Source organism: Phyllopteryx taeniolatus, chromosome 22, assembly GCF_024500385.1.
Source record: "Phyllopteryx taeniolatus isolate TA_2022b chromosome 22, UOR_Ptae_1.2, whole genome shotgun sequence".
Lineage (NCBI taxonomy): Eukaryota > Metazoa > Chordata > Actinopteri > Syngnathiformes > Syngnathidae > Phyllopteryx > Phyllopteryx taeniolatus.
Genome location: NC_084523.1, coordinates 8536406 through 8557298, shown reverse-complemented (window position 1 = coordinate 8557298; position 20893 = coordinate 8536406). Strand labels below are relative to the sequence as shown.

Here is a 20893-nt window from a genome sequence, read left to right as displayed (position 1 = left end):
AATAGTCTGATCAAACCTGAGTTGATACCCCGTTTCGCCAGTTAATAGCTATGTCAGGCTCGGATTAAGTGCACCCTCAATTGGTTGTCGTTATGTTGTTAACTCCAACAGAAGAGTAGTGGTCCAAGAAAAATGTTAAAGTTGACGTGAGGCAATGAAAACCATCAATTCAATTTGCGTTTAAATCCCATTTAGGCACCAAAATAGATATGTTGGGCATGGATTAATCACGCCCTCTGCTGGTTGTTGCAGAACTCCAAAATACACTGGCCTCAGCTAAATGCTAATATGAAATTAGCACAGGAAAATAGCTGTTAAACTTGAATGCATGTTTTATCTATGAAGAAATAAACGCTTGGGCCTCAATTAATCCCACATAATTGTGGCAATAAGTATCACACCAAACACTAAAATGGATTTTCATCTGTTTATGAGTGATGTCCTTAAAAGAGTTAAAACGAATCAAACTACTTTTTTTTTTTTAAACAGTAATTGGAGAGAACTCACCGGCCACTTGATTAGGGACACCGGCCTACACAAACCACCTTGAGCTCGTAGCAGCTTGCTAGCATACTGAGTTGTTCCTATTGTTTACAAACAACAAACATTAAACGAAATATGAAATCTCTTATTGTAATAGTAAATAAACTACATTTATAGTCTATTAGAAGTGCAAATTTGATGGATATTTAACAAACCTGTCCTATTTGGTGACTCGATGTAGCGCAGACGACTCACTCGAGTGGAAAATGACTCACGTCACACGTCACGTGGGAAATGCCGCCACCTAGCGGATGAACGATATCCTGCAAGTCAAACACATTACAAGGCCACTTTGAGAAGAATATTGTATTAGAAAAATTGGACGATTTTGGGTGATATTTCCACTTCAATGCTTTAGGGAAGGCCATAGAGGCAAAACTATCATAAAACTAAATTCACAATGTAAACTACAGTGTAGTATCCAGTATAATATACACAATGAATAAATTTACCAAAATTATTTTTTTTCTGTACATTTCTCCTAAATTGAAAATATAAAACTTAAGATTTAAATAAAAATCATAATTTTAAGAGCCCATTTGATTAGTGGCCACATGGGGGTGCTGTGTCCACGTTAATATATGGATGATGAATTATACTTCTAATCTGTAGAAGACAAATGCAACAATTAATGCATAGATTGATGATTTTAATATTTAATAACTCATCCCACAAGTACAGCATTTATGCTAGAAACACTGTAAATATGTATAAAAAACAGAAGCTGAAAGATTTATAAATTCCCTTCCAGTCAAGATGAAGTGTCCTTCTGTTATCATTGATGCTCCATCACTATCACTCAAATAATAATAATAATCCTCCTCACGCAAAGGGAGGAAATTCCAGTCTTCGCTTTTCATTTCCGACCTAATCAGTCTTTGCCGAGTCGGCGCACTGCCACAAATTGCTGCAGTCAGCAATAAAACAATGAAAAGAAAGATGTGAGCAATAGGAAACACTAAACTATATAACATGACATATTACAATATGCTTACATGCATCAGCACTAACAGTGGGTAGCTATTAAAAAAAATAAAAGTTGTATGTATTCCAAATGGTGTCTCAGTCACTACAGTGGACACGAGTGTCTTCACTGCCTTATAGTATACAGGGAGAGGCAGGACTGTCCACTGCAGCGAACGATGCACAAGTTTGACATTACCCCACATATACAAAAGTTTTGGAATAGCTGCCCACAGTAGTGACTGATGCACCACTTTTGACAGCAACTCATGCATTTGAAACAAAACTGCTTGTCGACTGTAGTAACTGATTGTAACCAACTCGCACATTTTGAAGAAAACCGCTTTTAAATAGCTGTCCACTGTAATGACTGACGCATAATTTGGCATCAATAGAAAACAGCTTTTGAATTGTCGTCAACTGAAGTGACTAAGACTAAACGTTGACGTCTAATTTATAGAAGATACATATTTGAACAGTTCACCACTGTAGTGACTGATGGCATCAACTCATGCATTAACTGTAGGAGAAAGCACCTTTTCAATAACTCTCCACTCGTGTGACTAATGCACAATTTTTCATACAAAAACAGCGATTGATGTACAACTTTGACATCACGTCATGTGCAAAAAGACGAAAACAGCTTTTAAATCGGTGTCCACTGTAGTGACTGATGCACAAATTTGACACGAAAACCTGCCGCCTAAAGCGCGAGGTCCTTCCGGATGGCCCGAAAGAGCCGGACGAGAGACCCGGCCCAGGCTTGGCGCCTCTCTGTCCCGTCCGCCCTCGCCGCCGTCTGGGCGGCGTACACCAGCGTCAACACGGTCCTCTCAAAGTCGGGCGCGCTCATGGGGCGGCGGCGTTCATCCAGCCCGGCGGCCAGACGCAGGACCTCCGGGAGGCTCTTAGGGAGGACGCCGTCGCAGATGAGCTCCAGTGAGCGAGCGCCCCGCAGGGACGCCAGCTCTGCGTCAGGGATGACGGGCGGATCTTTTCCTAGGATCTCCATACCGGACAACAGGATCTGAACACAAGACAAGGAAATGGGAGTTTGGGTGTCCTAGGAGTGCACTTGAATTGAACTAAGTCTTCATGTGAAGTTGATTTAGTGGGAAAAGAATGTGGCAAGAACAAAAAACATTCCTGGTCTTCCTGCTGATGATTTGAATGCGGAGCGCAAACCTCAAACAGAAGCTCCACGTCCTCCACAGATGTCTGGAAGGAATGAGCCAGCAGCCATGGTGTTTGCCACTTTGGATGCAACGTCGCTGGGTACAAAGCTGAAAAGACAGCGAGGCAACAACCTTACTGTTGGTACAAAATCAATTGGACCAAAACAACTCAACCAAATGAGGATGTTAAAAGAGTTACCAAAATCTGATTACTGATAACGTAGGGTACATTTGTAAAATACATTTAACCACACGGATCATTTTTGTATTTATTCATTTTTTAAGAATAAAACTGGTTTAAAAAATCATAATAATCAAATAAGAGCCCAACTGCTGATTATTGGATGACTCCTAGTTTTATCTCTTTGTTCCCTGAAAAGCGACACGAAGTTCACGCAATGAAAACGTAAGCGTAGCCTGATATAATTCAACCCGCGCGGGGAATTTTTAATCCCGGCACAGTGCCGGGGGAACAACAAAGCTATGCTAATTAGTGGTGCTAAACGTTGCTGCTAGTTGGCTGGAGGCGTGGTACCACACAGAGGCAAACAAAATGGAAGATGAAAAGGAGGGAAGACCATGTTCAGTCGTCGAGGGCACCGGCTCGTCTTTGTGAATTCATCCCTTGAGGCTCACTGAGCAAATTCGAGCCCTTCTTTTCTTTCTTCTGTGGTTATCATCACCCGTTTATTACAGTTATATCCTTCTGTTTTGACTTTGGAGGCATATTTGCCAAAATTCTTACATTTACAGCAATTTCCCCCCTATTTGTGTCATAATCAAAACGTGTCCAGTTGTTTTCAGGCCACCTGACTGAAAAAAAGCTCTGCGAGAAATTCCTCAGCGATCAAAGCCAGCAACAGCAACAAGCAAACTTTCCAATTCAAAGACTGATTTTACGCTTTTAATGAGTTTTGTAGCTTTTTGAAGTCAGTCAACATTAACAACGCTGACTCACCTGAGCGAGGGTGTCGAGCGGCCGCCAGGCTGAAGACGAGCAAAACCAGCAGGAGCACGTCGGAGGCCATCGCGACGCGTCGTCCATCTTCTGGTCGGCCGTGGTCTCGTGTCGTTACGTCGCGTTCGCATCTGGAAGCGATCGGGCGTCTGGAGCTGACGGACGTCCCTCTTTGGCGCAGATCGGCCACTGGCTGGCTGGACCGGACGCTTTTTCTTGGAGTTATGTCAAAAATGGCAAGAAGCCGATTGATATTGAGTGACATCTAAGGCAAGAAGCCTATTGGTTTAGAACAGTGGGGTGGGCAAACTTGGATTTTGAAAAGGGATCGATAGATGGGGTAGGTCATTTGTGGACGAGGTTTAAAAAAAAAAAAAAAGTATAGTAAAAACTAATAATTTAGTGCATGTTAAATGATCCATTTCACTATTTTTTAACAACTCAATTACCTAATTACTTGATAAGATTGTTTTTAAAAAGTATGTAAAATTGTCTATGTAACAAATATTTTTTATCTACAATATATAAACTAATTATATACGTGAAACATTTTATTTACTGTATATGCAAAATTGTTTTCATTTTACCAATATTCTTTTATGATTTACAATAAATCAACTAATAAAGTTGTCTAATTTAGATTTACTCAATTTAAAACCATCAATTATTTGAGATAATAAATGATTTTATGTTGTAAAATGGTCCATTTTACAAAATCTTACTTCATTTACAATAAATGAAAATGATTTATTTCATATTGTTTAAAATATACGGTATGTAAAATTTTCAATTTTACCAATTATTTTTTTTTATAAATCACTGAACACAATTAAATGTACATGTAAAATTATGTAATAAAATAAATGAAAAAAATAAATAAGTAAAATTGTCTTTTGATTTTATTTATTAAAACAATCAAACCTTTTTTTTTTGTTGCAAAAAATGAATTAAAAATCAGTATACATTTGAATTGAGCAATTTTAGAAAAAAAAAAGAAAAAAGTGACAAATATTAAAAGACCCTTGATAATGTAAAAGCTTGATTGTGCCCCTGAGCCATACTTTGCCCACTCCTGCTTTCGAATAATTGGAAAACGTTGCCGTGGTTGACGATTGCGTTACGACATGACCGAAGCCTCAGATGCTCTCCCCCCTCCTGCCTCCCCCCCCTTCTCACTCATTGTATATTCCGGCGAGCAAGACAGGGCTCTTATCAGGGGTTAAACGTTGATATGTGCCGCCTTGTTGTTTACCAGCGCCAGTTTTTAATTTCCCACAAGAATGTCGGCGGAATATTATCTGCCTTTTAAAAGTCCACAACCAAGGCGGAAATCAGATCTGTGCCGCTTGTTTTTCTGCGAGCGTGTGCGACACGCTGTTCTATTCCCCACAAAACAAGCAGATATGAAATTCCCCCCCCTCCCCCTCCCGTAAGCTTTAAGAGACACAAGAAGATTACAAGGAGAATAACAACTGGAGCCTACTCGGACATGACAAAAGCAAATGTCGAGAGGCGTCGAGTGGCATCCAAGACACTGGAGTTTGTGTTTAGTTGTTTCTATGGTTAGCGTCACAGAAAAAGCCAAAGAAGCAGCAAAACACGTGACAACTTTGACATCACAAATTAGTACGTAACTATTGGTCAATTTTTGACTGCCATTTTCTGGCATACAGTGCTGCCAATAACCACAGGGGGGCAGTGTTGAGACACTGATGTCTTGATAAAGGGGAAAAAAATAAATCCTGCAGGCATCACTTTTCCACACCTAATTGACTTCCATTCACGTGTGATGTAAATGTAGACATCAAAAGTCAAGCTGCCTTGATGTTAATCACACGACAAAATGTATCTTTTTATAGGCTGAACGTTTAAATTTAAAATACACATCATTCGATCATTTAAATATGTATTGTATGGATTGGCATGGATTATTGTGTACATGGTCTACAATGCTCATGATTTTATATAGAATATCTACAATTCAAGCTAGGTTCAGTACGGTGAATTTGGCTGGATTTATCTTCCTACTGGATCTGCTCTTGTTGCTCTTTTTGTGTGCGACATGGGAGAAAAGAAAAAAACCCACGTGAATCCAAACGTGTCCCTTGTTAAAAGCTCGCACTTCCACTTCGACTCCCCCATCACAGCAGCCCGAGCCTCCTCACAAAGCCAAGTGTCTCGTTCGATGGCATCTGTCGCCGCCTACCCGTTGACCTGTCGTGTCTGGATGCTAATTAAAACTGCGTTTCCAGACAGCGGCAGCCATCGCGAGCAGACGAAATCAACTGTTGTTACAACCCGCTGCTTGTTAGTCCATGAAAAGTCAGATCCAATCATGAGCCCTCCTTCAAAGCTCTGCTTATTTTCATTCCTGACCCCCCCCTCGCTCTCTTTTTTTTTTTTTTTTTTTTTTTTTTACATCTTGACAAAGCAGTCCAAGATCTGAAAAGCTTTTTATAAAAAGGGGAATATAACAAATACCAAAACAACTGTGCTTTGCAAACTGTTAAGTGCTTATTATTACGATGTCTGGTGGTAAGCAACACCAACACCCTAATTAAGAGTCGTACATTAATTTCCTCAAAATTAACATCCCTATTCCCCCCCCCCCCCCACCCCCAACCGCAAAGTGACTTTTCGACTCGCCATTATCGGGCCCAATCAGCCTCACCGGCTGTAGCATTTCATTTGCGCGCGTTACACTCTGGTGACAACATAATTAGCACAAGCCGATGGTCGCCAGCAATTAAAAGCAAAGGAACCAAAAATCTCACCGGGTGGCGTGATGTTTCCGCGAGGGGCGCCGCCGGACCGACGTCGACAGAAATGATTGGGTGGTGGATAAAGTAATATCAACACCAAAACAAATAGCAAATAAGACAGGTGGGCGTGGGCACAGAGGGAGCCAATTAGTAAGACGAATAATTAAACTCAGACACAGGTGGAAGAATACCTGGGAAAAGAGGAAGCTGATTGGCTGAACACCGACAATCAGTGAGACACTGGTGGGAAAATGCTTCGGTGGGATAAAAAACAAAGGCTGACTTCATTTATAAGACACAGATGGAAAAAGTGTTCCGTAGTTTTGGGCCATATTGTTGTCATGGTTACAAGTAATGGGCAAGAACACTACCTGACTCAATCTTTACACTCCCATGGGGAAATAACTGTCACCTGTAGCGGGCATTTACCCTGAATAACTGTCCCTGTGGCGCACTCGTGGAAATATGACTTCCTGCGTGAATCAAAGGTGCAATATTCACGTTTTAATGAAGACAAACCAGTAACCTGCGGCCACATGTTTTATTAGAGAAACAGAAAAAAAACCCCCAAAAAACTCGAAATTTGTTGCATTAGCAGGAAGTCGAGAAAGGCACTCAGCAAAAGCCAAGAAATGAGAAGCAAGGCAGAGAGGCATGGACAAAAGCATAAATACGTTTAGTGTGGCGCACAGTCAACAAATTTCTTTCACCGGTGAAAGGAATATTAACTCCAAGGACCACTCTGATACCTTTCGAGAGATATACAATTTTTGGGTCACCGCCTGTATAAGTCGTTACAAAAATGTATCACACCACAGCAGAACAACAAATCGGGAGGGCATAAAGTTGGCCGAACGGAAGTTTGACAGGGAAAGTTTGCTAATAGCAAGAGCTGGGGAGTTGTCAGCATAACGCCGGTATGCTTACTTTGTGATAACGTGCTAATTAGTAGAAAAAGGTAGAGTGAAGTCCATCCAAAAATGGCTACTTGTGATGCATTTCTGATGTCTTGTTACTCGCATGACTGCGTAGATAAATTGTTTGCGTTGCTTAACATGAAAAACATTCAAATCTACCCCCCTTTCTGCTTCGTAAACATTCATTATCGTGCGAGGCGGCGATAAAGGCGGGCAACAAGCGAGGCGAGCTGCAGTTGCGATAATCATTAAGTGTACAGTAACAGGTCCCCGGAAAGGTTAATAGAGTGCACATGATCTTTTTGTCCCGATAGACTCAAACTGAATTAGCCTGCCTGTCTGAAGGAGCAGCAGCACAACAGCGTGTAACAAACCAGAGGAAATGAAGGTGAGAGAGTACAGGAACTGCAAGAGCAGCTCGACTTGGGAGCGGTGACGTAAATAACGAGGCACTCCCAAAGGGAAACGGAGGGTCGATCCAAACAAGACCCCCATTGCAGATAGGATACCCACACAGATCAGGAGGAATGCCGAGACGTTTGTCAAACCAGAAACAAAATGCGTGAATTGGTGCCATCTGCCAGGGAATATTCCAGCGATATATCCGTAGGGGACAATGGTGGTTCAGTCTATGAGGACTTTGCGGGATGGGACTGAAAGACTGAGGGCGATGAAGGGCCAGTCTCGTTACCAGGACTGCCGAGGTAAACTTGGAGCATGTTTACCTGGGCAGTTTGGCTTGGGTGGCAGTTGTCCTCAACCCGAATGTTGCCGGTTAGATCAGAGAGGCGCTCCAATCCCAAGGTTAAGGTTAGAATACCTGGGTCTCCCCAACCCAGAGCTCGCAGTTTAACTTGCTAGTCTCCCATACCCAAAAGTTTAATGCCCCAGTCTACCCATCCTGTAGGTTGAAAGTTCAATTTCCAAAGTCACCCTAACCTGTAGGTTGTAGGGTAGATCACTCAGTCTCCTCAACCAGAAGGTTGGGGGTGTGATCCCTAATCCATGCTTGGCTTTGTCTTTTTTTTAAATGGACACCATCAGGCGACACCATCAGGTACTTTGCACATGGTTTTCCTACTGGAAATCCTCATACCAGCCACAAAGACCTTGCCTGGTCGAGTCAAGTCAGTCCTTTTACGACCTGCTCAATGCTGTGACATACTGCCCATCTGGTGGGAGGCTCAATCACCGCGCCTGATTGTCTGCATCAAATGCGATAAAACGATCCCCCGACCCCCCAAATATAACAGTGCCCGAGTCCATATTTCCGCAGCTCACTCCTAAATCTGTCTTATAATCGCGGCGTTATCAACAAATGCAGCCACGTAGTGTCCACAAACGTTACAACAGGACAGGAGGAGGACACGCACTTTTGAGTCCATGTGTGCATTTTACACGCTCAAACGTCACAAGAGGCTAAAACAAATCTGCTTAAATTTCCCATGAAAACATCACCTAATGCCGTTATGATTTCTCCCCGCAACCTTCTACCGGCATGAAGCCGGTTGCACACAGGGAGACTGCAAAGTCAACACGTTAAGTACATGATGTCGCGGGAGCAGATTTTAGGGTAATAACGGCGTGCGGAATCAAATAAGAAAAATAATTCAATTTGTCGGCTCGAAACAGTCGATTTTGCACGCGGGTCATCTTGTCATCTACGCATGGTGGGGAAATAAAATCTAGATTAGTCGCAGATCACTCACAAGCTCCACTAATGCACAAGACAGGGAGTCGATGACAGATGAGGGGGGGAGAGAGGCGGCGTCAAGTATGCCCGAAAGGCAATCACGAGTCCATATTAATTATGCTAATGATTTGTATTTGCTACTTCATTAAGCAGCACGTTGAGCCGACTGATCACAATGGAAGTGGCGCTTAATATGCGGAGCCAGCACATGGCCGCTAATTACAGCATCTGCCAATCAGTTTGGTCGCCAACGTGCAAGCGCCAGAGCTGATTGTTGACTTAACACAAATCGGCCTCAGTAACCGCGTTCATTTGCGCCTTCTATTCACTCGTGGGGAAAACTGCAGCGTTCGACTTCAGCAGATTTATTAGCATCAACTGATAAAATGCCGTTTTTTGTTCTTGAGGATTGTTAAAAAATATCTCTATCATTTTGTAATAGACACATACCGCATATACAATTATTTAAGAATTAGTACACCTTGGTGCAGAGACATTTCTCTTTCGTTGGGCAATTTTCATTTCTCGGTGAACAATGCATATTGACAAACATATTCTTGCGAAACGAAAATCAGGCATCTTGACATTTTACCCCTTGACTTGATCTATTCACAAATTTCATCATATTCCGTTTCATAATCTATCATTTAAATATAAAAAAAAAAATACATTTCCTAATTTCCCAGTGAATAATGAAAAAAACTCAATTCGGATACTTCTGTGAATCCAGGATTTTCTTATCTTTGCAAGGCAATATTAGACACTTTTCCGCCTGAAAATATACAAATGTAAACAAAACATGTTTGTGCAGGTGCACAATTTGCCGCTAAACCAAATGAGGATCGCTTGTCGTCTGCGGCCTACAGTTACTTTGCACAGTAATTATTGGAGCAGGATCCGAGATGTCAAGGAGGAATTATCCAGGGAAGGGTCTCCAACGGGGGGTTTTGCACATCTGACCACTAAATGAAAAGCAATGACTCATTTCATACTTCATCAGCATCACCCTGGACCAGACATCAAAATGATAATTTGACAAAACATTCGAAACACCTCTCTGTGATCGTGGTCAAAAATGGCTCAGATGAAGTGAACGTTTATGGACATTTTTATTCTTGTTTTTACAGACTTTTTGTCACAACAAAGTCAGCGAGAATGTTTGCTCTTTTTTTTATTTTTATTTGTATTTTTTTTTTAAATAGTAACTTTGTGGCTAGCAGTTATTCGTTTAAATTGAACCGAGAAAGAGAGCGACGGCGTGATGGCGTCCAAGCAGACTTGACATGCAGCCAAAGCAAATCCGAGGAGGGGGAAAGAAAAATGGCCACTATTCAGGGTCGGGGTTCTGAAAATATTACGGCGGTGCACCCCCCACCATCCAGTTTACTATCTAAGCTGCAAAACAAACATTGTAAAAAAGCCGCCTAGTTTTCGATGTTAGCGTGACTTCCCCAACCCGCCCAAAAAACATTCAAGTGCTCCTAGTTGTTGTTAGCCAGCATGGTGATTGGTCAATGGACACAGGAAATACTACGGGATATGTAAGCGATACAAAAAGGAACTTTATGGGAAGTGGGAGCAGTTGAGTTACTTAAAAAACTTTCTTAGTCAACATTTGTACAGTGCAATTCTACAAAGGACTTTTGGAGCCACACCGAAAAAGAAAACGTGTAAGAAAATGAAGTCCTAATTGTGCGGGGGGGACCGCAAAAAGCCAATCTTTTCCGAAGAATTGTTTTTTAATGATAATTAGCGTGTATTTTTCAAGAAGAAAAAGGGCCCAAAGTCAACATTTCAAGGTTTTTCAAATACAGTATTTTTGGGGGAGAAACGTCAATTCTAATATACCTAATGCATATTTTTGAAAAAAAACAAAACTGAGAATTAAAAAAAAAAAAGTCTCATATTAGTAAGTCTTATTTAGTTGACTTAAATCTCACATTAATACAAAAAAATTACTACGCCTAAAATTACTACTTTTTGATCTAAAAATAGGATTTCATTGTCATATTATTAATAATTTCTGTCCAGTGTGGCCCTAACATTCCTTTGTACAATTCAGTATGCAGAGGGAATTATAACACAGCATCACGTTTAAGGGTGACTTTCATTTACGTGCTAAGCTTTGTGTTTCATTGGAGCGACTTGAGCACGCACCCTCCATCGGTCCTCCCGTTAAATGGCAATAAACAAAAAAAAAAGGAGCGAGAGAGAGACGGAGAGAGGAAACCACATCCTGTTAAGAGTGGGACAAGAAGAAAACCGCTAAACAGGTAAGATGAGCCCTCCGGAGATAGACAGAAGCGGTAAGGGGGAAACCACCTGGTTTCGTGCCACCCCCCCCCCCCACCCCGCGACGCCAGCCTGCGGCGCCCCCCACCCACCCTCACTTGAGCAGCGCCTTGATGGCGTCGTCGCTGACCACCTCGAAGGCTCTCTTGCCGTCCAGACCCTTCTGATCCTTGTCGGCGCCCTGCGGAGGACACGCGAGGGGGAGATTGACCAGGGCTGAAATATACGTCACTGACACCCCAGCTGGGCTTGGGCTCATTAAAGTTTGCTTGTGGAAGTTCTCCAGCGACACCAGTGAGCTTGTTTGGACGACAGGATACAACAGGGCAACAAACATCACGCTTCTGAGAAACAACAAAATGTCCCATTCGTAAATGTATAGACGAATTACAGAAAAAAAAAATATAATCCTGCAGGGGATGGGGTCAGTTTTAACTTGTCAGTTTTTCAGGAAAGGAAACAAAATATTTGAAAAAAAAAAAAAAAAAAAAAAAGGTTTATATATTTACGGCAGGACAAAAAAAAGTTCTTTAGAACTAAATATTTCAAGAATGTAGTATTTTTTCTAATATGTTTTGAAAAAACAGTATATTGCTTGGGAAAAGTTGAATTCTTGAATCATGCAAACACCTGACCGGGTCTCCTATTTGGGTTAAATTGCCTTTTTAAAACAGGTGACTGCATTGCAACAACAGCACAGTTTGCACTGAAAAAGGGCAGCGACGGGGGTATTAACCTAGGGGTCAGCTCCCATGGTGCACCTGGGAACACACAAAGGCCTCGTTTGGCAACAAGAGCTGCTATGAATGAGCGACACCAGTCAGCAGGCTCTTTATAAGCTCCAACACGGTGGCGGCGGCCGCACAGAAAAGACCACAAATAATAATAAGTGGGGGAAAAGCTGGTACGCTCATTTGAACTTTGCTGCTAACCAAAACAGCATGGAGCGTAAACTAGCTCGGGGGCGACTGCTATCACAAACAAGTCGTATTTAAAGGTGATCTTCGTGCCCCTCGTATGTGGTCACGTCTATCCCTTAAATGACAGAAATTCAAACTCCTCGCGAACCTTGTTTAAAACTATTACAATAAAATCTGTCATTTCAAAAAATAACATTTATGGAGAATGTTGTCCAGAAATATGTCACATTTTATGAAAAGCTAAGCTTTTTTCCTCAAGGAAAATGTCTAAATTTGGGAAAAAAGATATTCCTCATGAAGATGTTAATCTTTTTTAACGTTTTAACTGAAACAATTGGCCTCAATGGAATTCATCATTCTTGAAAACTTTTATTTTCAGAGAAATATTTTAAGAAGAAATTACGCTCCCCCCCCAAGAATAGAACACTGTTGCCTTTTTTAGGAGGAAAAACATTAAAAAAATGTATGTGCACAAGCCACTATTTGCAGATAAAAGGTTAAGTAGCAATGTTGTGTGTGTGTCCAAAAAGCAACACGCAAATAATATTGTTTACGACTATTACAATTCAAGTAACATTTTATGAAGGGGGGGGGAGCTTATTTTCCCAAGAAAATGTGTCATTTTGAGAAAAAATGAATGCAACACTGGGGAAAAAAGTAATAATAGATAAATATGCACCAGGCACTATTTGCAGAAATAGTTAGAACAGTTAAGTTAGAATTAAAAAATTTATAATAAAGTTCTCCTTATGGATCACACTAGTTCCCTGCTCACAACTTTGGTACACCAGCACAATTTAATGAGATGCAATAGACACGAAACAAATCATCAATACCAAGCTTTCAGCGAGGTATTAACTTTGGATAGTATGACGACTATTTTAGTATTATCAGTGCATTAACAGAACTGTCTCATATAAGGAGGTGTGCCTCACATTGGATTTAGTGAGATGTTAACCAACCTTTTCTAGCAGGACCTTGACACAGGCGGCGTGGCCCTCGAGGCAAGCGGAGAACAATGGAGTGAGGCCATGTTTGTCGGGGGCCTGACAAGAGGACAGAGGATCTTATTTCATGCGGACAAAAAAAAAAAAAAAAAACATATAGGGAATGTAAAGGGATTGAATTATGGTTACGTTGACATCTGCTCCCTTGGAGAGGAGGAACTCCACTACGCGCGTCTGGCCAAAGTCACAGGCGTAGTGCAAGGGCTTCCTGCCGCCATCCAGGGTCCGGTTGACGTCTTCGGTCTGCCACGCAGAACAAGAGAATGGGCGGGGAAAGAAAACACTTCATAAAAACCCACAATTGATTCTGTCACTTCACAGGTGACGAAAGCAAAGACTCATTAGCTAAGTGGATGTGTGTGACCAGTGTAGATCTGGTTACTGCAGTCTCAAATGCCAACACCTGATCTGCTTGGGTGGCCCACCACCGGAGCTCATTCAGCTCATATCATTGAATCCAGTGACTCCAAACCTGTGAGAGATCCTCAGCGTGGGGAAACACTGATTTAATCTAAACTCCACCACTACTAAGAACAATTATTTTTTTCCCCTTCTCTCTGATCATTTATTTCCTGTCTCAATTCCCGCGACAGCCCATTCAGGCCGCACACTAGTTGGGTCGGAATCGAGCGTTTCATCAAAGTCTTAGGAGTCTAACAGCTTCCTGCACACGTCAGTTGGGCAACCGTTTAACAACAAATTACTTCCTGTAATGTGCGAAATGTTTGAAAACACTGCCCTTGGTGTCTGCCAACTGTAACATTTTAAAAACGGTCCTGCCCTGAGCTCTTGACACTTTTTTTCTCTCTTTATCTGCAATGATAAAATCGCGCTAAGTGGCATAAACCCGTGCTCAAGCTACCGCCTTGCCTGGCAGGTAAAGCCCCTCCCACATATTAAACAGAGGCCACTTAGGCAGCTGTTGGTGATACTCAAGTTAATATTTCTATTAAATGACAACAATTAAAGATCAAGTTCGGCAGGTCAGACGAGAGCATCTTGTTGTCTGGTGGATTTCAGTCAAGAAAACGATGGCCTGAACAGTCATGACATGCTTTCATTGTTTGATCTTAGTGACCACAATTGGGACTGATCTAGAATGGAGTGTTTGTTATGGGGTGATCGAAGACTGCACACTCAGCGGTTGAGTCGGTGAAGAGAGTTTTGTCGCGGAGTTCGGTTTTTTACAATCGAATATTCTGCAGATTATTCCATCGATTAGTCGGATAAAAACTTTGCGACATTAAACACCAAAGTGTGCATGTGAGGTGCGAGCGTAGTCCACTTTGGATCGCCATCTTACCGTTCCACACTATATCATCTGTGAATTTGTGTGTGGCTTTAAAAGGAGGGGCCTGGTGGGTGACGTGGGAGTCAGCGAATGAGAGTTGACTGCTATGACCTCAGGTTAACCGGGAGACAGTCTGCGTGTTGACATTTGTCTTTTACGCACTTTCCATCTTATTTCTATGCAAAATGCAGTAACATTAGGCCATGTGAGATGATCACTGCTTCAAGGCACATATTTTGCTTCAACTTTTATTAGTAACCAAATTATTCAAGTTACCTGATCGATCATTCCAGGTCTACATTATTCAGGCCATCGTAGTCTTCTCTGGTCGGACAAAACTGAAAGCCACTGTCTAGGGGCTAACTTGAGCAACAAAATGACTGATCATTCCTGTTGATGGATGTTTTGTCTCGCCTGCTATTAACCAACAGGTTGTCGTGCGTGTCAACTAGCCACCATAAGCATTTGCCTGGGGCACTAAACAAGCATGCATATCATAAATATAGCATCTAACATTATTCGTGGTGGAGTTCACGTTCATAGAAGTGAACGACAAAGGCTCTATAGCTGTAACGTGACGACAAGTCCGTTCCTGTCACCGACGTCGCCCAAAGCACGCCACAGTGCTAACGCTTAGCGGCTACCAAAACGCCGAAATTAAAAATTTCCAGTGAAATCATACTTTGATGTAACTGGTATAAAGCACATTTAAGGCTTAAGTGGCAAATACACCCACCGGAACAAGAATGGCTCGCTAATTAACGTGGTGCCGTTAGGCAAGCGGGGCTAACGTTAGCTACTATGGCACTTTCGACACGGCGGCCACTTGTCGGAAGAGCATTAAACTCGCTTGACTAACCACACCGGCATCCGATTCTCTTTCCTACCGCCTCTCCTCTAGTATCTTACCGTCACCAGCATGGATTCGACCACCTCCAAGTCGCCGGTGTTCAGCGCCCAAGTCAAATCTTTGTCGCCCATTTTGTGTGTGTGTGTGTGCTCCTTAAAAGTAGTGTTGCAAAAAAAAAAAAAAAAAAGTTAGCTTTGTCGCTAGCGGGTTGGGGAGGGGGGTTCTTTTCCTGTCGTCGCAGAAAGAGAATCAAAGAAACCCACTCGTCTCATAAAAAAATAGTACAAAATGAGAGAGACGTGCTTTCGTTTGGAACGGACGGTGACAAAAATACGGAAGGAAGCTAAGAAAGGCTGAAAATAAATGCGGAAAAAAGGCAAGTTAGCAGAAAGGGATCCGCCTATCCAGCACGAGCTCTTCCGGTATCGTCACCCGGAAGTTAACGCACAGGAAAGGGGGTTGCGAAATTATGTTTCATTATTTAATGATTATATTGTATCAATACTACTCATAAGTGTATATATATATATATATATATATATATATATATATATATATAGAGAGAGAGAGAGAGAGAGAGAGAGAGAGAGAGAGAGAGATGCGAAATTATGTTTCATTATTTAATGATTATATTGTATCAATACTACTCATAAGTGTATATATATAGAGAGAGAGAGAGAGAGAGAGAGAGAGAGAGAGAGAGAGAGAGAGAGAGAGAGAGAGAGAGAGAGAGAGAGAGAGAGAGAGAGAGAGAGAGAGAGAGAGAGAGAGAGGATACTATAGTAATAGCAATATTAATCAGTTTTTAGTTTTGGTAGAGCAAAATTGTGTTATACTACTACCTGTACTATTACTCCTCCTCCTAATAGTTATGATTATTTTTCTGGAATAACAATACTCATAATCTAGAACATACCAAAAAGGTGTATTTTTGTTATACTACTACAACTACTGCTACAAATACTGAACACATTTTTTAAAATTTATGATTACTATTACATAAAAAACTATCTAATAGAGTTGTTATTTTTGTTGTAGCACAACTAATATTCTTACAACAACAACTATTAGTTTACTTATGATTATATAATATCAATATTAATAATATAAAAGAAAAGATTTTAATTTTTGTTACTCCATGTGTATTAATGTATAAACTACTGCTACTATTTAATGATAATAACGATAATATTATTATTACAATTACATTATAGAATAGCCATATTAATAATCGAAAATAAATTGTATTTTTATTTTTGCTAGTGCACAAGTATACTACGATACATATACTATCCCGCCTAGCAACAAGACTACTATTATTGAACTAATAATGGAATTTATCATTTAATTATACCATCTACAGGACTGCACTACAATTACAAAAATATACTGCTAAATTAATAACATTGCTGCCTTTTTGTTGCCGCTTTTCTAGTAAGATGACCATATATACATATTAATATATTACGTTTCATCGTAAAAAGACAACAACAAAAAAAGCCCCTTTGCGTACAGAGGAAGAAGACTGACAAATTGTCTTTTTTTGTATTGCTGTCAATCAACAGAAGCAGATTCTTACGTTCAATATATATATGCAGGAACACCAATTAATAAAACAATAGGAAAAGCATGTGCAGCACCATTCATTCATTCATTCATTCATTCGTCTTCCGTTCCGCTTATCCTCACCAGGGTCGCGGGCGTGCTGCAGCCTATCCCAGCTATCTTCGGGCGAGAGGCGGGTACACCCTGAACTGGTCGCCAGCCACTCGCAGGGCTGTGCAGCACCAAAGTGTCCGTTTATTTGCAGCCACGTGAGACGTTCAGGGACGAACTTGTCCATCAAAATCGAAGGAGACAGGCAGGGGCGGAGGAAACAGTTATAACTACCTTGACCTGTTCAAACTCAAAACGGCAAAAAAAAAAAGAAAAAAAAAAAAAAAGAAGAAAAGTCAAACGTCTCATTGCGATAGCATCGCTCGCCTTCATTTCCTGTCCGCTAACCTCGTTCCCTGGACGAAGGCTAGCGGCGTTCGTCTGCTGAGCCTTGCTGTGACTTATAGGCCCTGACACCAATGTTATGGCGCTATCACGACACGGGATCAGCCGCACCCCTTGGGAAAAAAAAGCCAATCTGTCCATAGTAAGAGGCCAACTACTTAAAAAAACTAAAAAAAAAAAAAAACACCATTTTGGAATTTCAAATTCAAGCTCTTACGTAGCCTTGCTCCCTGTCGATGCTTTTTACAAGCTCGCATGTAGCCTTAATTGATGACGTGACTGTGATAATCAGGTCTCAGGAGTTGCTGTCTCAGTTTATCAATACCTCAATGTGTCCTTCAATTGATTGGGAGATCCTTAATCCTACAGTGGCTTCATAATACTCACATTGTCTTTTGCGCGGCCAGTACCGCATCAATAAGTCCAGGGGATTGCATTGCGCTTGAAAAAAAGCTACAAGTACAGTAATGTTGTGATTAAATGATGTGTAATAATGTCCTTGTCCTTTCGAATTCTGCCTCGCAATAGGTGACAAGGCTCATGTGTAGCCCCTGAAATCTGCCTAGCAACAAGTGGGTGCACAAATGAGTCCTATGGCTCGGGTGTGCCCTACGAATTCTGCCGAGCAACAAGTGGCAGCACATATATCTCCCAAGTCTGAATGTGCCATAGGAATCCTGCCTAGCAACAAGTGGCTGTGTCCCACACATTCAGCTTTGTCACAAATTACAGTGCAATGTGTTACAAAGCTTGGGTGTGTCCCACGAATTCTGCCTGGCAACAAATAGCCATGCAAATGATTTTCTGAAAGGGCTCAGACGTGCCACAATAAATCTGCCTAGCAACAGGTGGCAGTGCAAATTTGTTAGAAGGCTGGAGTGTGTCCCACAAACGTTGCCAAGCAGCAAGTTACAGTGCTAGTGTGCAAAAGTGTTTGAAGGCCCAGGTGTGTCACACTAACTCTGCCTAGCAACAAGTGACAGCGCAAAAATGACCAGTAAAAATCAATTTGCCGATTTTGGTAACGTAGGTAGTGAGGTAAAATGTATTTTAAAGTTGGATTTCTTGTCTGTGTGGTAGTGTTTCAGGGAGAAGTTAAATGTTTAAAAGTGTCACGACAACCTAGCTATTAGAGAAAGAAGAGGGCGCCCCGCAGGTAATTTAATTCATGTATTCACGGCAGCGGCAAAAGTTTCTGCCTGAGCAAAGTCCTAAAGTGAATCTTCCCGTCGTTGCGACGGCACGCCGCCTCCATTTTTCAATCCATTAGCGGTGCCCAGGCGGGCGCTACTGTATGCAACGCTGGTCACCGTAATATACTACGCCATTCCTACACAACCTCCAGGGGGCAAGGGGGCGGGGAGGGGGGCCCTTCCCTCCCACCAACCGCGCCCGCCATTTTTATTCAATTAAAGCTCCCTGCGGCCTTTCAGCGCCGCCATAACTGATGCTCTAACGTCGCAATTATACAATTTAGTAGACTAATTCCACATGCATGACTTATTTCGAGATTCAATCAGTCTGTATGCAATAATAATATCAAGTCATAATGCAGTGAAAGTGTTGAGTCGGTAATGCAATTCATATTGAATTACTGTGCCTGGTAATGACACGTAAAAAGGGAGCGCCAGACAAAAGTAGTCCTCACCCCAAAACAATGTATCCATTTGGATTTCATGAAGTTGTCCATACCATCTCATTATACAACCCCAATTCCAATGAAGTTTGGACGTAAATAAAAACAGAATACAATCATTTGCAAATCATGTTCAACCTATTTTTAATTGAATACACTACAAAGACGAGATATTTAATGAGCAAAGTGATAAACTTTATTGTTTTAGCAAATAATCATGAACTTAGAATTTTATGGCTGCAACAGGTTCCATAAAAGCTGGTACAGGGTCATGTTCACCACTGTGTTACATCACCTTTTCTTTAACAACATCAATAAACGTTTGGGAACTGAGGACACTAATTGTTGAAGGTTTGTAGGTGGAATTCTTTCCCATTCTTGCTTGATGTACAGCTTCAGCTGTTCAACAGTCCGATGTCTCCGTTGTCGTATTTTACGCTTCATAATGCGCCGCACATTTTCAATGGGAGACAGGTCTGGACTGCAGGCAGGCCAGTCTAGTACCCACACTCTTTTACTACGAAGCCATGCTGTTGTAACACGTGCAGAATGTGGTTTGGGATTGTCTTGCTGAAATAAGCAGGGGCGTCCATGAAAAAGACGTCGCTTGGATGGCAGCATGTTTCTCCAAAACCTGTATGTACCTTTCAGCATTAATGGTGCCTTCACAGATGTGTAATTTACCCATGCCATTGGCACTCACATAGCCCCATACCATCACAGATGCTGGCTTTTGAACTTTGCGTCCATAACAGTCCGGATGGTTCTCTTCCTCTTTGGCCCAGAGGACACGACGTCCACAATTTCCAAAAACAATTTGAAATCCGGACTTGTCGGACCACAGAACACTTTTCCACTTTGCATCGGTCCATCTTAGATGAGCTCGGGCCCAGAGAAGCCGGCGGTGTTTCTGGGTGTTGTTGATAAATGGCTTTTGCTTTGCATAGTAGAGTTTCAAGTCGCACTTACGGATGTAGCGCCGAACTGTATTTACTGACATTGGTTTTCTGAAGTGTTGCTGAGCCCACGTGGGGATATCCTTTACAGATCGATGTCGGTTTTTGATGCAGTGCCGCCTGAGGTCATTGGAATTGGGGTTGTAATTCATCCTAACAGAATTTTAGTTAACTAATTTTAGGACATATTTATTTGCATTTAACCAAGCGCTGGTGTGTATGTATTAATACAAAGTAACAGTGTAGTGCCGAGGGTGTGAGTAAGAAGCAAGCCATAAATCCATAAATAAAATGTTTGAGATGCCGTCATACTAATCATCATCATTTTTGCTGTGATTTAGGCCCCCTCGCTGCCATTTTTAATAAATGTTATGTCCCTGTAGTCAGATGTTATACTTTAGTTGAGTAATTATATGGGGATAACTGTTTATTTGGACGTCCTTTGATTTTTTCACTGGGCTTTTAAATCACTACATCGAGGTTTTAGCAAAGTAAACGCTGGAATTGTACCACCGGTTTCAATTTATCCTCATGTTAAGCGCTGAGAAGAGAAGCTGGGATCTCTCTTTTCCAGCTGGCCATTCCGCTCCCCCCCCCCCCCCCGTTCTCATCCGAGTCTGTTGTGTGGTGGAGCGAATGAGAATCATCTTGGAGTTCAACGTTTAACATTGGGCCACTTTGGGTCTGAAAGAGAAGTAATAATGTGTATATATATATATATATATATATATATATATATTTTTTTTTTTTTAGTGAAACTGCACCAGAGCGCAAGAGGAAACACAAGTTATGAATAATTTTCCACTCAATCGAGCTTCACATGACCCGGTGCCATCGAAGAAAAGGTCTCAAATCTCCACTGATGCCTGCGATTCGGAGATAATGGTTTATTACTCAAGGATGCAATGCGCTCCAGTGCAAGGTAGACG

General features: G+C 41.6%; 3 protein-coding genes across 3 annotated transcripts in view; all 3 read right to left on the bottom strand.

Moving 5' to 3' along the window:
* The window catches only part of sema3c (sema domain, immunoglobulin domain (Ig), short basic domain, secreted, (semaphorin) 3C), a 30755-nt gene extending 29821 nt beyond the window's left edge, over nt 1-934 (bottom strand). Inside the window, exons 1-2 of the mRNA XM_061761635.1 lie at nt 699-934; nt 508-584 (exon numbers count right to left, since the gene is read on the bottom strand). The gene's annotated coding sequence lies outside the window, so the exon portion shown is untranslated. The remainder of the gene's footprint in view (nt 1-507; nt 585-698) is intronic.
* A 241-nt stretch (nt 935-1175) lies between these two features.
* On the bottom strand, nt 1176-6682 carry LOC133471774 (protein FAM180A). The gene is made up of 4 exons (XM_061761689.1): nt 6414-6682; nt 3640-3854; nt 2692-2789; nt 1176-2533 (listed from the first exon to the last, which is right to left on the bottom strand). Exons 2-4 carry the CDS (start codon nt 3707-3709, stop codon nt 2210-2212), a joined length of 492 nt encoding a protein of 163 aa, XP_061617673.1. The 5' UTR covers nt 3710-3854; nt 6414-6682; the 3' UTR covers nt 1176-2209.
* A 3419-nt stretch (nt 6683-10101) lies between these two features.
* Nucleotides 10102-15796, bottom strand: mtpn (myotrophin). The gene is made up of 4 exons (XM_061761688.1): nt 15431-15796; nt 13360-13473; nt 13186-13269; nt 10102-11484 (listed from the first exon to the last, which is right to left on the bottom strand). Exons 1-4 carry the CDS (start codon nt 15500-15502, stop codon nt 11398-11400), a joined length of 357 nt encoding a protein of 118 aa, XP_061617672.1. The 5' UTR covers nt 15503-15796; the 3' UTR covers nt 10102-11397.
* Nucleotides 15797-20893: the final 5097 nt, after the last annotated feature.

Bases quoted from the DNA above. Each gene is read 5' to 3' on its own strand.
- LOC133471774 (XM_061761689.1), bottom strand. From the start codon at position 3,709: ATGGCCTCCGACGTGCTCCTGCTGGTTTTGCTCGTCTTCAGCCTGGCG. The intron at 2,790-3,639 runs GTGAGTCAGCGT...CTGTCTTTTCAG, and splicing joins CGCTCGACACCCTCGCTCAG to CTTTGTACCCAGCGACGTTG. The intron at 2,534-2,691 runs GTTTGCGCTCCG...TCTTGTGTTCAG, and splicing joins ACGTGGAGCTTCTGTTTGAG to ATCCTGTTGTCCGGTATGGA.
- mtpn (XM_061761688.1), bottom strand. From the start codon at position 15,502: ATGGGCGACAAAGATTTGACTTGGGCGCTGAACACCGGCGACTTGGAG. The intron at 13,270-13,359 runs GTAACCATAATT...TCCTCTTGTCAG, and splicing joins CCAAGGGAGCAGATGTCAAC to GCCCCCGACAAACATGGCCT. The intron at 11,485-13,185 runs GTTGGTTAACAT...TGTCCTCCGCAG, and splicing joins TCAAGGTCCTGCTAGAAAAG to GGCGCCGACAAGGATCAGAA.